The 17117-nt window shown below is 39.2% G+C and overlaps 1 protein-coding gene and 1 long non-coding RNA gene across 5 annotated transcripts in view; one reads left to right on the top strand and one right to left on the bottom strand.

Moving 5' to 3' along the window:
* Positions 1 to 14252, bottom strand: part of NSUN7 (NOP2/Sun RNA methyltransferase family member 7) — a 34187-nt gene extending 19935 nt beyond the window's left edge. The window contains exons 1-7 of one of the 4 annotated variants that reach the window (XM_053922828.2): positions 14174 to 14252; positions 13207 to 13592; positions 6065 to 6123; positions 5554 to 5684; positions 3559 to 3711; positions 3027 to 3210; positions 1765 to 1975 (exon numbers count right to left, since the gene is read on the bottom strand). In XM_053922828.2, coding sequence (XP_053778803.1) covers positions 1765 to 1975; positions 3027 to 3210; positions 3559 to 3711; positions 5554 to 5684; positions 6065 to 6123; positions 13207 to 13516 — 1048 coding nt within the window. In that variant the 5' untranslated portion in view covers positions 13517 to 13592; positions 14174 to 14252. Of the gene's footprint in view, positions 1 to 1764; positions 1976 to 3026; positions 3211 to 3558; positions 3712 to 5553; positions 5685 to 6064; positions 6124 to 13124; positions 13593 to 13911 lie in introns of those variants that run through there. The other 3 variants (XM_024573774.4, XM_053922829.2, XM_053922830.2) reach the window with 3 other exon arrangements.
* Positions 14253 to 14412: 160 nt separating this feature from the next.
* Positions 14413 to 17117, top strand: part of LOC128780639 (uncharacterized) — a 38862-nt gene continuing 36157 nt past the window's right edge. Inside the window, exons 1-2 of the long non-coding RNA XR_008426583.1 lie at positions 14413 to 14670; positions 16459 to 16596. This is a non-coding gene — a long non-coding RNA (uncharacterized lncRNA). The remainder of the gene's footprint in view (positions 14671 to 16458; positions 16597 to 17117) is intronic.

Raw genomic sequence — 17117 nt, forward strand, 5'->3', positions numbered from 1 at the left:
TATAATTATTTAGATTTACCTATGTACTTGCCCTTTCCATTGTTCATTTCTTCTAGCATCTACAACTTTCTATGAGATAATATTCCTTCTATTTAAACAATAATCTTTAGTATATCCTTTGTAGGGTCTGCTGGTGACAAACTCTCAGATTTTGTTTGTCTAAAAATGTCTTTATTTCATTTTATTTTAAAAGGACATTTCTGCTGAGTATAAAAATCTAGCCTGCAGTTTCTTTCAGCACTATGTAGATACTGTTTAATAGTCTTCTGGCTTCAGTTGTCCTGCTGAAAAGTTAGTTTTTAGTTTTGTTGTTATTCCACTGAGAGTAGTATGCATCCCCTCCCTGGGTGCTCTGAACACTGCTCTTTGTCGTCGGCTTTCAGCAGCTATGCTAGGATGTGCTCTGTGTATTTATTCTTACTGGAATTCATAGGGCTTCTTAAATCTATGGCTTAATTTATTTCATCCATTTTGAAAAATTCCCAGCCTGAATTTCAAATATTGTTTCCTCCCAATTCCTCTTCTCTCTCTCTGGGTTCCCAACCACAACATATATGACATCACTGGATCACTGAGTCTCATGTGTATTGTATGATCTCTTCTGTATTACCCACGATTTCGTCTTCCCATGCTTCAGTCTAGGTATTTCTTCTTGCCTACCAGTTCACTTATTCTTTCTTTACTTCTGTCTAATCTATTAAATCTATCAATTTCCTAAGTTTATATATGTATTTTTTTGTTTCTAGAATTGTCTTTTGATGTTTTTTAAACATTATTGTTTCCAGTCTTCTGCTGAAATCCTACAACTTGGCATTTAGTCTTATTAGCATATTAATTGTGGATATTTTAAAGACCACATGTGATATCTCCAGTATTTGGACATTATGTGGGCTTGTTTCTATTATAGTGTTTTTTCTCTTTAATTCAGCCGTATCTTTTCTTCCTGTTCGTCTGGTTGGTTTTTTAAAATTGAGTGCCAGACATTGCATTTGAAAAAACTTAGGAGATAAAAGGAGACCTCGGGTGATGTTACTTTCTTCCAGGGAGAATTTACTTTTGCTTCTGATAGTAGCTAAGCCTGAGCACTCGCAATCCCAGATCTCTTTAACCCAAATGCTAATTGAAATGCTGACATTCAGGCTTCAGTTCACTGGGGAACTAATCGCTATCCAGGGTATACTTCTTTTGGGCTCCAAATGAAATCCTGGGTATTTACCAGTCTCTCGGGGTCAAGCCCTGAATTCTACTTGTTTTTCTCCCTAGCCCGGTGAATGCGTCAAAAGTTTGTTTTTTTGCTTTTCGGGGTTTTTTAGTTTTCAGCCTCACTGAACCTATAATGAAATATTATCTTTAGTCTGAGCATGATCCAATGAAAAACTTTCTAAAAATAAGAAGCCTAAGAGGACATAGCTGCTAGTCCTACATATTACCTTTGTCCCTTAAGTACTCCTATGATTGTGTTCTTATTTATTAAAGGATGATCATTTCTACCACTCACTTTAACTAATTATTGTTTGAACATAAATTTATATAGTGGCTAAATGGCAAGCAATATACCAAAGTGTCAGTATGTTCATTAATTTAAACTATAGTTGTTTAACCAATATTAAGCAACAAGAACAGACTGATATAATATGAATTAGTGAGGATCTTAAGAGTATATAGTTCATATAGAGTTTTTACATTTAAAATAGCACAAATATTTTTAATATTTCTAAATCTTATAGAATATTAATTACCAAACAAATAAATATTGGTACTTACTGTCACACCCCATTTTTGTGAAAAGGTTCTTCAGGTCAGGATGCTTAGTTTGTGATTGTACTCCACACACAAATATTTTTGTGGAATTATTACTTGTTAAGATTGACATATGGGCAACTGTGTACCACGAACCTGTATTGACCATCAAGACATCATCATCCATATTTAAAACAGCCCTTACAGAATGGACAGCAAGACTTCGAGATTTGTCCTGCAAGATATGGTATGATTAGAATTTCGAAGGGTTTAACTAGAAGCATGAAAAGTACTTGGTAGGAATCTTGAAGAGATACCTAACCCATTTTATTTTAAAACATCTTATATGTTAAAATACAAATTTAACAAAGGTAACTGAATATAAACTGATTTAAAACAATGACCTTTGTTTAGCTTAAATTATGACTGTTTCCATTTAAGGTTTATGGAGTGATAAGACAATGTCGAAATCCCCAATAAGTGATTAATAGATTAGTGATGTCCTGCCTTAGCTCCCATGCCTATCCATTCATGAAACCCATTCATCCACAACTGCCATTCTCTCTTCCCCATTACATTGTGATCTAAATTGCTGCTAGTTCACAGAACTTAGAAGATGGTTGACAAGCATATAAAAGGGGGCTAGACAGACTGGGATTCAATAGAGTGTCTTTCTAGTATAAGGTCACAAGATTCGTCCCAGGAATATGGGTGCCGTGAAGGATAAACCTTAGAAGACCAAGGTGAATCTGAGGTAAGTATTAGAATCTAAGGACATAAAAATTAATTTAACTTAACTTTTTGAACCTTTTATTTTTCATTTTATTGAAACCTCATATCATCTTACATTCTCTTCCTATATTGATAGACATCATACCCCTCTTACAAATCAAAGCTGTAAGACTATATAAACACGTTAGAATTTCAAAGCAGGATGGCACTAGCACCTTCGGCAGAACTGTAAGAAAGAAAATGTATCATTGTGCCTTCTCTTGAATCTTCCCTTGGGAGAGAAACATATAGCAGCCAGCAATACAAGTCTCCCATCTATGAGGTCTGGGGAAGAATATGTTCACAAATTCACACAGGACAAAGATGCTACAGTATAACAGGAATACTGACTGTAGAGGTATTTGTTTTATTCAAGGTAAAAATTAGACCTTATAAACCTCCCTGATAATCTATAAAAATATATATATATAATCAGTTTGTTAGGTTTTACATGGAGGGATTCCCTGGGTAAGTAGGATTATTGGGAATCACAATGAATATAAATGTTAACTTACCTGGAATATCAGTTTATAATCTTTGAAAAGATCTATATTTAGAAGATCACTTTTAAGATGAGATGGAAAAATTAAGACATTATAGCAATGTTGGTCCACAGCAAAGACTTTACCACCCATGTTCAATACAGATTTCACTTTACTGTAGCCTTTTTTCTTCAAACTGTGATAAACTTCTTCAGGGCTGTAAATATGCAACATTAGGTTGTAACACAAATATAACATATTAAAAATGTACTTAACATTAGCATCTTTTCCTACAGTAAAAAATTACCACTGCATATACTGCAGCTAATGGAACTTATAATTTTAGGCAACAATAAGTTAAAAGATAGAGACAGAAAAGTTAACATATTTATGTGGTTATCTTTGGTAATTTGGTGATAAGATTCTGAACTAAACTATGATTCTCCAATTACTCCCCTGGATGTGCCCCACCCATTACAAAGGTAATATTTCTTATTGCATCGAAAGTTTATTTTGAAAGGTTAGTAACTTGAAATATGAATAAAAATTTGATTAAAACCGTTACCTGGTTTTGCAAGAATTTATCCAGGCATAAAGTGGCAAAGTGGAGGCCCTTAGTTCCTGGTTCCTAACCGTCTCTGGAAGAATGTGGTAAATTGAAAGGGCATCATGTTTGATTCGACATCTTGCCAATGCTGCAGCCAATTTTGTCTTAAAACTAGAGATAGAAAACCCATTTTTGGTGATTAATGCATTGAAGACAAGACTACCAATTTTCTACTAGAAACATTAACAACTTATATTTCAAATTTTAACAAGTCCTCTGGTAATTCCATTTCAAATTTTTGTACTCTAAAACACACATCTGCCATATTCGAAAACCGAAGTCCAACCATCCTCCTTCCTCTTTTCAGCCGGTGCTGCCCCGGTACAGCTGTGCACCCCCCAGACACTCGTGTCGATGGGCGGCTGAGAGACACATCTGATGTAGCGAAAGAGGTGCAGGATTTATAGTCAAGCAAATCGGAGATAAGTTCAGCTTCTGTCACTCACTAGCTGTGTGACCTCAAGATGGCAACATGCAGCCTTGAAAAGATTAAGGAACTTTCATGAATCTGTATCAAGCCCTTCCCAGTTCTGATTATCCCATGCCTCAAAGTTCCAAATGACAGAAAAAAAAAACAAGAACTGGTTGGTATGACCATGAAGACCCATCATTTCTCCTGAGCTCATAGCCCCAAGTGTACAAATGCATCCCCATTGTGCAGATAGCCGGAGCTTTCTTTTTATATGTTAATAGTAGTTATGTCATTCCTAAGCTTAAATCTTCATCCCACCATTTCTCAGGGCTGCAACTGACAGGAGAGAGGATGTGTCACGTCTTTAATCTTCCAGAGTCCCTCAGCCAAACCTCACTATCCTAAGTGTAAGGAGTGGTAGCACACAAATGGTGAAAGCTTGTGCTCTGGCATCAGACTTCCTGAGACTGAGATTCTGGCTACTCCCTTCTAGCTCTATGACAGTAGATAGGTTCCTTTCACCTGGCTGTGCCTCCATTTTCCCATGTGTAGTAATGAAAGTTAGTGACAGTATCTACCACATAAGGTAGTTATGTTAAGAGCTTCTTAAAAGAGCGACTGAATGTAGACTTAATCGAAATCACAACCCATAAATAAGTGCAAATACATAGAAGTTTAAGGTAAAAAAAAAGAGTAATTGATACATATTAAGTGCTCAATAAATGTTAACCCATTAATATCATTCCATTACCTGACTCCTCCAGTGTCAGCCTTCAGCAATTTAAATGAAACTGCTTGAATGTCCCATAACAATATAAAATTAGACATCTTACTGCCAACTGTTTCAAATCATTCATTAGGTAAAAATCTTCCTGCAAGATTGTGGTGGTTGTTATGTGCTTTCTATTAAGGTTCAACAGCATAATAGTAGAAGCCCTGACAACAGTAGCACTCAACATTTATTGACCATTTACTATGTGTCTGAATCCCTAGCTGCAGGTAAAATCTAAGCATTTTACATGCATTAATTTCATTGGCTAACCTTTTTATTATTATCTCCATAGGAGGTTTCTGTTACTATTTATAATAAAAAGAAAACAAAATTAAAATATGTTTGTTCTTAACTAAGTAAAAAGTTGTCTTTTTTTCATTTTGTCAAAGCAGTGGATTCTGATCTAGTGTTGGAATTCTCATTTGATATGTCAGACTTTTTAAAAAGAACTATAAACAAAGCTAAGAAAACAAACAATATCTATTTCAAATGAAGTTTAATTTATGTATGTATAAAAATTATTAGTAATTTTTCATGATTTTCCAAACACAAGTTGGATCTTATGGTTCAGCTTTTAAAAACAACTTGATTTTAAACAGAATATTTAACCTGTTGAAGACTGTTTTTAAAGGAACTTAGGAAACTTAAGAACTTTTATTTTTTTTCTCTATACATTTTAACACTCATCTATACATTATACTTTATAGAGTCCTGCCAATGAAACTAACAATGATTTCATGTAAAACATCCTTTTCACTTTTACAATTACCTATTAAGAAGGTTCTCTACTTCTTGAACTTCTGCTATGGACTCTTCATTACCAGAGAGGAGACGAGCTTGAAATTTTCTGTCTTGGAAGTCATACAGCATCACAATAATTAGACTGTTCAAATGATCCGGCTACAAGGGGAAACACACAAAGCAAAGTATATGAGCGATATCTAATAGCAGTATTTTCCACTCCATTATTTTTCATAAGAGAGCAGGAATATGACTATTTTTACATAGTCTGGTTGGATTGGGAGATAAAGACTTCAAAATAGAAAAAAAAGTGTAGTAAAAAATAAATCTGTCCAAAGAAGACAATTTTTGGTATATTCATCAAAATGAAAGGACTGGGGTCAGTATTAGAAGCACTAGAAGTAGAAAAGAGTTAAGTAAATACTTTGAAGAGGTGTCAGTATTTAGCGAACTAGTTATGACTTTAACCTGAAGACTTTTTAGTACTTTCTAACTAACAATCATAGACACAGCTAGTTATATAAAAGTCGTTCACTTACTATTGTAGTACTTGGAATGATATAGCTATCTATTAATATAGTTTCCAAAATATCTTGATCTGCAAGATAAGGAAAATATCTGTTACTAAATATACCAAAGCTGAAAATGAGAATGTTGGAATCAAAATACACTTCATATAATGCTATAATATCTAAAACATATCTTGATTTTTGATAAAGTTTAAATTACAATGACGTGATGAAATATTTTCAATCTTTATTAAGCTGGACCCTAATGGCCCAGGCACCACATGGAATCATAGCCAAAGGTACATTACCTGCGTAGTGAGAGTAGTAATAAAGAAATTCCAACCTGTAACTATGTCTTTTGGAAAACATTACAGATCTCATTCATAATGTCTTATCTTTTTATGTACTGCTGGATTCAATTTGCTAATATTTGATTTATGACTTTTCTTCTGTGTTTATGTTCATGAGGAATGGTCTCTAACTTCTTATGATAATCTTGTCAATGTTGGTATCAGGGTTATGCTGGCCTTATGAGTGGGAAGATTTCCTTCTTCCTCTGTTCTTTTGAAGAGTTTGTTAAATTGGTGGTATTTCTTAAATAGTTGGTAGAACTCGCTAGTCGAGACATGGATAAAACGTGAAAAGGTCTAAGCCCCAAACTACAATTAGCCATGTAAAGATCCATGAGGAGAGAGTATTCCAGGCAGAGAGATGATGGCACAGTATTAAGTGGAATCAAGTGAACATACTTAAAAATCTCTGCAGGGTAACGGTGTTCCTTTTGTTATAACTACTTAAACCACATATACATCTTATAACAAATACTTTAGTAATTGAACAGAAAGCTAGGCTAGCTTCAATTCAATGTTTATGGGTAACCAACATTTGCACAGTACACACTGAATTTTAGTTTTCATTTGGGGGATGGGAAAAGGAAAAAGCAGTGACTAACTTGGGAACACAATTTTCACAGGAAATCCTTTGGGAATTATTGTCCATATCCCCATTTCACATATAAGAAAAATGAAGTTCAGAGTTTCACACACTTAATACTTGCAAACTAGTTCCTATCTACTTCATAGTTTCTCAGCATGAGTCCCAATTTTTGTCATAGAAAATACAGTCATCAAAAGAATGAAGGGCATCTAAGGTAGCAGACCTGCATAGGCTGTAGAACTTTGAGCAATGGAGGTGCTGCTGGACTCCTAAGAAATAGGAGAGGCAGAATGAACAAAAAGGAGACAACACAATTTTGCCAGCATTGCATTTCCCCCCTCTAGGGCTCCTGTCAAAACTGATACTATCTTTGGGCTGCCTTTGACACTGTGCAGAATGTGTTACCCTTGTATATCTACAATCTACATAACATTCTCACATAGTAACGTCCACATTTATAATAGCTGTATATTTTAGATAGTGCCTTCTATGCTACCCATTGTTCTAAGTGCTTTCCACGTATTAATTCATTTGACTTTCACAACAACCCTATGAACTAGGTACCATCGTTAATTCATTTCATAGATCAGCAAGAGACATAGAATGGTTAAGATGTTCCTAGTCATACAGCAAGTGACAGATGAGGGACACAAACCCAATCCGGCATCAAGTGCACGTTCTTCACCACAACATTACGCTGCCTTTTCTCTTCTTACTCCTATGACCAACCAGAGTGGCTAAATAAAACACACTGCTAATGCCTGGTTTGGGTAATCAGGACTTACTTGAAAACTGCAGACCTTGCCTATCCTATTTCAGCACATTAGCTCCAATTATCCCTGCTTCCCACTAATTACAGCCTCTTTAATCTGTTGAAGGAAACTTTTTTTTTTCCTGAAAGTCCCAGGGGGCCTCCCTCTGAAAGTCTGGGCCCAAGCCTGGGAAGACCCACTGATGAACTGTGATTTGGGCACCTAGCCCCCTACCCCCACCCAATACCCGCCGTCCTGGGACACAGACTCTTGGGTAGTATCTGACATGCCACTCAATTCTCACCCAACAGTGGTTCCTTGGAAGAACAGGTAGGCTCCTCTACAGGCCTGGGATTTAAAATGCAGGCTTGTGGTCAGGGTGAACTGGCTTGCTGGTTGAGTACAAATTTGTCTACACGGCACCTTTTGTCCTTGGGAGACTGATCTAAGACCTGGCACTGCTCTGTATCTGAAACCTCCATTTCAAACATGCCACTCACTGCCCTGGCTGGTGTGGCTCAGTTGGTTGAGCACTGGCCTGCAAACTGAAAGGTCATGGGTTCGATTCCCAGTCAGGGCACACGCCTGGGCTGCAGGCCAGGTTCCCTATCGGGGGGGTATGCAAGAGGCAACTGATCGGTGTTTCTCTCCCTCTTTTTCTCCCTTGAAGGAAACTCTTAATCCTCATTCCTCATGTTTTCAGAGTGGAAGGCCTTCCCTAGAGACACATTCCTGGACTCTCGCCCTATCCCTTGCTTACCACTCCTTATGAAAGAAAAACTGGATTTATTTGATTGGTGAAATTAGAAGAAGGAACTGGAATGTATCTCTCCCACTCTTCCATCCCTCTCTTTCCCTCTTTTCCTCTCCCCATCTACTTCACCCCTCTCCCAGCTTGTCTGCAGAAGGCTTGCGTGAATTCCAGGATGCTCTTTGCCATGTGCTATAGCTTTCATGGGTTGGGGTGGAGGGATCTCTGCACTTCTTCAGCTGTGCCGTGGATTACATGGGAAGTCTCTAACTCAGGAGTAAAATATTTGCAAGCCACTTGACTGGAGATCTAAATCCATATCCACAAAATATCTTTTCCCACTCTCAATGGGTTCCAAAGTGAAGTGCAAAGGAAGAGTGCTATTTATTGGACCCCCTAAAACTCATAGTCCATCTAGTTATCCCTCCCATCCTGGAAAAAAAAAGATAGAAGATATTTCTTCTTTTGACTCTCCCCTAGGTTCTCCCTCTCTGTTTTTATCGTGTTCATAGTTTCCTTCATATGAGAGACCTCTAGAATCTTTGCTTCAAGAATGTCAAGGCCCTCCTATAATTATAAAATATAGGCAGATGGGTTTTTACATGTATGGAAGGAGGAAAACAACAAAATTAAGTCTCTGGGGCAAAATGAGAAAGAACAGCCACTAATGTTTTTGAAATAATATTTGAGAGAAGTACGTACAGGGAAAAGCTGGTATCACCAAATAGAAAATCATTATACAGTTAAAATAAACAATGTGGAACCATACAAAACTAGGATTGGGTATGGGGTTGATATTCTACCACCCTTTCAACCAAATGAAACCCTTTCTTTATCCTTCCTCCTGTTTGATTCCTTAGGCACATCATTTAATCTCTTCCTGAGCTTCCCTCAACTTTTTCATCTGGAAAATGAGATCTTTCATCTCAAAGGACTGGAATATCAAATGATAAAAGTTGTTTTGTAAATTACAAAGAGCTATGCAAATGTAATGTATTATTATTGTCATTCAAGAGAATTGCTTTGGCCTGTTAGGTAACAACCAGAGAGCTTAAGAGATCATTGATCTGGTTTTCTGAGTCACTGTGCAATCAAGAATTAATTTAGCAGGCCTGGTTGGCCAAACCCTGCACATTCCAAAGAATGGTTTGGCCCTTGACTGGCTCCTGGAAGACAACCTCTACAAGCCCTTGGAATATCTTGCCTGATAAAAGTGTCTTTTTACCTAGGTCCTTGGGCAACACAGTATGAGCTTGACTTTTGGAAAAGAAAGAGACTGAGAAAAGTTAGCAACAGGGCATTCCGTGTCTACATGTCTGACCCCCAATAAAAACCCCGGACAGCAAGGCTTGGGTGAGCTTCCCTGGTTGCCAACACTACATTAGCATTGTCATGCATTGTTGCTAGGAGAATTAAGACTGTCCACAAGACTCCACTGGGAAGGGAAAATACAAGTTTGAACGTGGTCTCTCCTGGGCTCTGCCCTATGTACCTTTTTTCTCCTGCTGATTTTAATCTCTAACCTTTCATGTTAATAAACTGTAACCATGGGTATAACAGCTAAGCTGAGTTCTGTGAATCCTTCTAGTGAAATCACTGACCGAGGTTGGTCTTGGGACCCCCAACTAACAACTACTAATTCGCAAACCATACATTAAGCATTTACAGTTTTTTTTCACTGACAGGTTAGATGATTCTGAAATGACTATGTTAATGCCACAGCCAGTTTCTGGTACTGAAAATTTATCAACTACTATATACACCTAGAGAGATTGGGAAAAGAATTAAGCCACCAATACGATCAATAATTCCAGAGTCATATCTTTCCTCAAAGTTCTCTTGCTTTCTTAAAAATATTTTTAAAGTAATCATTTTGCCAGATTTTCTTCTTTTAAAATATTTAGTATTCCTTGAAACATCCAGAGATTCCTTGAAAAAACAAATTAGCTGCCAGTACTCTACTTCTGTGGCAGAAGTCAAATAGGTATAGGCTACTCTTCATTACCTGCTTTAGCAGAAAAGTGATCTTGGGGCTACTTAGTAAAGCAGAAGAGGTTGTCTTCATTTCAAAAAACATATAGAGCCCTTTATATCTTTAAAAGGTTAACCAGCTCTAGCTGGTGTGGTTCAGTGGATTCAGTGCCAACCAGTTCTATTCCCAGTCAGGGCACATGCCTGAGTTGCTGGCCAGGTGCCCAGTAGGGGGTGCCCAAGAGGCAACCACACATTGATGTTTCTCTCCCCCACCCCCTCCATTCTCCTCTCTCTAAAAATAAATAATAAAATCTTTTTTTTAAAAAAAGGTTACTCTGCCCTGGCTGGTGTGGTTCAGTGGATTGAGCCCTGGCCTGTGAGCCAGAGGGTCACTGGTTTGATTCCCAGTCAGGGCACAGGCCTGGGTTGTGGGCGGGTCCCCAGTAGGGGGTATGTGAGAGGCAACCACAGGTTGATGTTTCTCTCCTTCTCTTTCTCCCTCCCTTCCCCTCGGTCTAAAAATAAATAAATAAACCCTTTAAAAAGGGTTAATCAGATAAATATACTCACTGCTTTAATAGAGCTTATACACAAAGAAGGACATCATCGAAGGAGCAAACAATAAAACTGGAAAACATAAACCCAACCAAAGGAATACACTTAACATTTCTATAATTAAGGCATTTTCTTTGACATTTTATTCCTCTCCTGTACTTCCTCAAAATTTTTTTTGAAAGGTAAGATGATCTAATCACCTGTTCACAAATTCACCAGAAAAGGGACCATTTACCCAAGCTCTCTTTCACTTGTACATTAACCTTTTTAGCTCCTATAAAACCTTAGGCAAGAAATTCTGAGTTTTCTTTTCTGTACTGTGATTCCCTGAATCTCTACTATATAAACCAAATATGAGTTTACAAAATAACATGTGAAAGTATTGATGATGCAGAAGATAAATGTGAAATAACAAGAGCCTCCAATATTTTAAAGCAAAATATCAGGCTCTTATCTTGGAAACACACTGTATTTAGGAATTCTGGGTTGATTCCACTTGAGCATTCAGAAATTATTCAGATAATAATTTAAGCAATATATTATTATTATAAGAAGAAGAAAATAATATTTGTACCAAGTAAGCAACCAAAGCCATCCTACTTAGAATTTGAACTTATTTAAAAAACGAGCCTTTCAAGCAAAAGCAGGTTTGTAAAGGCCTATGACAATAATTTATCTGAATGGAATTTGGGGGGTCATTACAAAATATCAAATAGTAACAAGACCTTTTCATAAAATAAAGACTGAGGGAAAGAGAAAGAGAATCTATAACACACATCACCAGAGCAGGACTATCTAATTTGGGCAGAGTTTTACATAAGACAAGTTCAGGCTTTTAGTACTGAATTCTAAGGCAAGACTCAATATTCAATGAGGAAACTAAATGGTCACAATAGAGTTTTGGTATTAACATTAAATACCAACTAATCGACACACATGCCCGGTCTGCATTTCATTCTTGCAAGGAGAGATGTAAAAATGTTCATTTGACTCACTGGTTAGTCTTTAAGATTAAATTGGAGGAGGAAAAATGGCTAAGACAGATTTTAAAAGAAAAAAATCACAAGCAGGAGAAAAGAAAATGAAAACCAAAGGCAAGTTGCCTCTTAACATCAAACAAATTTTTCTATGTGTTGACAAATTCCTGGCTTCAGATTTTAACTACATCATCTCGGCAACTGAAAATATATAATCACGTCTAAGAAATTAATGAGGCATTTTAACTCCACGGAACAACTGTTAACTGCTCACGTGAAGGATTAACATTCTAAAAACATATACGCAACGAGGTTTTCCCTTTCACGTTGTCTCTTTAGGAAGCCATGTGGTTATCATTTCAACCGTGCTGCTAATACTCCAAACATTTCTGGAACTCCTTTTTGTAACTATATTCAGTCGGTTTACAGGCCAATCCGTTTACAAACCAATATAAACTTCATAGTTTATATTATATTATACGGTACTATATTATATTAAAGTTTACAGCTAGTACAAAGAACAAGTGTCTCCAGGCCCCTTGACTGCTTGCTCTCAACGTGAACATTATTTCGTTCCGTCCTGGGATCAGCTCCCCACTCAGAAGTTCATAAGCACCACCCGGGGAGTCTGAAACACGGCATCTCACACCCTGAGGGAAACTGGAAAAGCAGAATTCTACAAAAGTGTGGAGGAATACATTTACCAGCTCCCCACATGAAAACTATTGGCCATGAATGGGACCATCTTAATTGGGGTTGATTTAATTTGGATATTCATTTTTAATATATTGCACCTTCTTATTCCAACCCTGTTCCTCTCCCACCCTCTTACTGGTTTTTAGTTTCTGTGGGTGAGAGTTCAGCCACTAAAAGACAACATGTAAACACAGAACGGAAAGAAATCCCAAGCAAAGGGAAACTATACTTGGGTGCTTCAATGGGCTGCTCTTCTCCCTGCTGATGGAAATGCTTCCTTGCTGCTATTTAATGACTGATTGACATCCATCTAAGGACAAGGCAGCATGCTAGGCAAAATCTACACTGAAAACCAGTTTTGGGCCTGAAAGAGCTTGTTTTCCTGGAACTCCCCTAATTCCTTGACATTTGCAACTGACCAAAGATAATCATATGCATAAAAACCCAACTGTGGTGTGGCTGAGGGGGCTGCACGCCACGAATTCTCTCTGTTTTCTTGCAGTGACGACCTTCGAGGCCGCTCCTACTCACACTTCAAGGCACTGAACGCCAGCTCGTAGGATGAGCGCTGACGGGATTCATCCTCGGGCTTGGGCAAGGACCGCAGGGGTTTATTCCCGTACTTTATTAAGACTTTCTCTGGTGACTTTTCGATTCGAATACCCTGAAAAACGTTCGCTGCCATAATGTAAACGGGGTCCGGATAGCCAGCTTTCTCGGGAACGCCGCCAGAGTTTTTTTCGCTGGATGCTTCGTCATCTGACAGTGGCAGGCAAGCGAGCTGGGAGATCTCCTCGACGTCGTTTTCCTTCGAATACTGCAGTTCACTCAACTGTAGCATGTTTGCCCCCTGGCTGTCGTCGATCACAATTCAGGTGTTCCAGGAAATGGTTTTTCTTCTACCTTAAGCATCATCTCTGTGGACAGACGAAGTTATCTCAGTAAATCACTCTCTCCGCAGGACCACACCCGGTGCCCCACTCTGTTGTGGCTGAAAGACTAAGAGGCGGCGTTTGCTGGCCCCCCTGAGCATCCTATACTTCGAGCCGAATAAGACCCAAGAAACCTCCACACACTCAAATGGGAAGAGAGGTGGAGACAGCTGGGGAATCGCCCCCCAGGCGACAGGCGACTTCTCCCCAGGCCAGCTGGGGGGCGGGGGGACAGCTCCCCGAAGTGCCGCGTCTACGGCCCCGCGGGCGCCCCTTTCTCTAGCTCCCGCGAATCCTCCTTTACCCCAGAGAGCGGATGTTTCCCGGGGCCGTGGGGACGGCGATGCGGCACTGCGGCCACCGGAGGCTGGTGCCTGGAACAGTGCCCTCGGGAGCCCCGGGGCCGCAGATCGGCGAGTGAGGCCAGCGAAGGCCGTTTAGTTCTCCCACCCGCCGGGCTCAGGGCAGGGGGCCGGCGGCCCCCGGGGGCCCGGAAGGAGGGCGCACCGCAGCGCCTCCCCGGGGCCTCGCGCTGTCACCCGTCCCGGGCGAGGCAGCTCAGCGACCTGGAACCCGCGGGCTCCGGCCGCGGAAGGTACGCCTTCTCCGCCTGCAGTCGTCCGCCAGCCCAAGACCCAGGTCTCCATGGCAACCGGGAGCGGGCGGCCAGGGGTAGGAGGAGCGGCTGCCTCCCGAGGGCAGTTCCCGCGGGATTTGGCCAGTGCGGCACCCCGGTCCGCGAGTTGCTCTGGCTTCTCGGGACACGTGGGCCAAGCGCCCTCCCCCTCCCCCGAGGTCGAAGGCCCCTCGCGCAGTTCTAAGGGTCCACGAGTTCCCGCAATCGAAAGTGGTCCGTATTTCCCGACACACCCCGTAAGGTCCCGTAGAAAGCCCGAATTTTGTGTCGCTAACAGCACCCGGTTTAGCGGGTTTGGCAGAGGCGCAGGAAATGATAATACAGATGAGTGTACAACTACTGAAGAAATGGAAAAAAAGGGAACAGCCTTACTTTATTCCGTGTTTTTAACAACAGTAGATAACACGTTAGACGGACTCTTCCAGGGTAAGTTAAAGATCTTTGCCAATCTAAGACCGCATCCCTCCATTCCAGAAGTTGCCTGCAAAGAAGGGCGTTGCTGAAACGGACCTAGAGAAAATCAAATTCGCCCCACCCTCCAAATTATTGAATGCAACTGGGAACATATATAAATCTCCCCAAAGGGTTTTAATATGGCTACTTTAATTTTTGAGAGCCCTAGAGCATAAAATAAAAATCATAAATGTAGTGGAAAAATACCGATTTCTAGAATAAAACCAAGTGACTGATATTTAAATTTATTGTTGAGTTTGTGTGCATTTTAAACACTTCATTGATGGCCTTTTAACCTATTTTGTTGCCTCCAAAATGCCTGTTCTAAAACCGAAAAGGAAAGGAAAAGATTGCTTTTTTTTTTTATTGCCCCTTTGAAACTTCTGCAACAATTTTCAGTAAATTTGGTAGTATAATAATTTTAATGCCAGTTGGATTTTCTAGAGCCCTTTTGCACTCTAATTTCTCCTTCAGTGAAATTCAATGAACTAATGCAAACGTGAATACATAAATGACAAGCAATGAAATGTCAAATGTATGAACTTCACATTTCCTAGTTTAGAAAAACGTTTTGTAAAACAGCATTGGGCATTAAATTATGATATAACTTGATAAATTATGTTTCAAGTTTTAAGTGGAAAAAACATTAAATCTTCTTAAGAAATCCATAAAATAGATGCTAATATCTATTTAAAAGAAAAAAATATAGATACTTGGTCTCCATTTTCTCCTTAAAGAGAAAGAAACCAAAGTCTACCAGTTGAGTGAATTTCTTATTGTGCACTGAGATCAAAACAGTCATATAAAGAGTTTGCAAGTGCAAGCCCTAAATTTAGCAAAAAACATGCTAAATATACTTCAGTTAAATAACCCTAGAGACCCTCCTGGCTACTCTTTGGGAATCTCAGAATATTTGTCCACCTACTTTCTACAAGTGGTTCAATCTGGAAAATAAACAATTTACATATACACTAACATTATTATGGATACTTGGGGATTCTAAATCATGTTCTCTAGTCCTTGTTAAACAGGAAGGGATAGACTTTGGCATTTGGTAAATTTACATCTCTGTAATCTTAGGCAAGTCTTTGACATGCCTTGGCCTCAGTTTCTGTATCTGTATTCTCAGTTCTGGAAGGTGGAGATAGTACGATGCTACTCCCTTATCCTGGGGGATGTGGTCCAAGACCCTGAGTCGATGCCTGGAACCATGGATACTATTGAGTCACATTATTTACCATTATATATAATATGTGTCTATAAATTTAGCAGTCTGAGGTATGACAGCAAAACTAGCATGAATTTCTTTTTCCTTCTTTACAATTTCATGGGTGGAAGATTTCTTCTTACAGTAGATTTTAGCAACCTCAGCATATAATTTTTTTCTTTCCTTATCAAATACAGAAAGTTCACCTTTTCACTTGAAGGAAGCATTCAGCATCTTCTCTTTGGTATATCTAGCATCACTAGCAATTTGGTAAATTGCTAGCATCACTATTCTTGCACTTTGGGGCCACTATTAAGTAAAAAAGGGTTATTTAAACTCAAGCACTGTGATACCATGACCGTTGATCTGAAAACCTAGATGGCTACTGAGTGACTGACAGGCAGGGAGTGTGCTCAGTGTGGATACACCGAACAAAGGGATGATTCACATCCCAGGTGGGACAGACCAAGACAGTGAGATTTCATTGAGCTGTTTAGGAAGGCATGCAATTGTAAACTTACGCTTTGTTTATTTCTCCAATTTTCTGCTATTAGATCACTGTTGACTGCAGGTAAATGAAACTTGGGAAAGCGAAACCTTGGATAGGAGGGTATGCCTGTAATGCTTACCTTTGAGGATGTTTGTAAAGATTCACTGAGATGATGTCTGTCAAGAAGAGTGTCTGGAAAGTAGTAAGTGCTCAGTAATTTTTTTTCGTTTTTATTGAATTTATTGGGGTGACACTGGTTAACACATTATACAGGTTTCAGGTGCACAGTTCCACAAAACATCATAGGTACACTGTATTGTATGCTCACCACCCCAAGGCAAGTCTCCTCCACACATCACCATTTATTTTTCCTACACCCTCCTCCACCTACCCCCTTACAAGTGCTCAATAGTTGTTAGTTCCTCCTTCCCACCCTGGAAGTTTTACTTATAAAGAAGCTTCTTGAATCTTTAGGTCCTAGAAGGTATGAAATTACAGAGAAAGCTGGTGTGCTGAACCAGCATCCGGAAGACTTTTGCTAGAGTCCATGTACTTGGCTTGCTTATAAACACTTAGAGATATTTTTGAGGTAGACTGGTATAGTACAGTGGCTTTTAACTTCCAAGCACCTGAAGTCCTTGTTAAAAATGCAAACTCCTGGAACCTATCCTCAGAGATTCTGAGTAGATCTGGGGTGGAACCCAGGAATTTGCAGTTTTGGCA

This window comes from Desmodus rotundus, chromosome 4 (assembly GCF_022682495.2).
Source record: "Desmodus rotundus isolate HL8 chromosome 4, HLdesRot8A.1, whole genome shotgun sequence".
In the NCBI taxonomy this organism is placed as follows: Eukaryota; Metazoa; Chordata; class Mammalia; order Chiroptera; family Phyllostomidae; genus Desmodus; species Desmodus rotundus.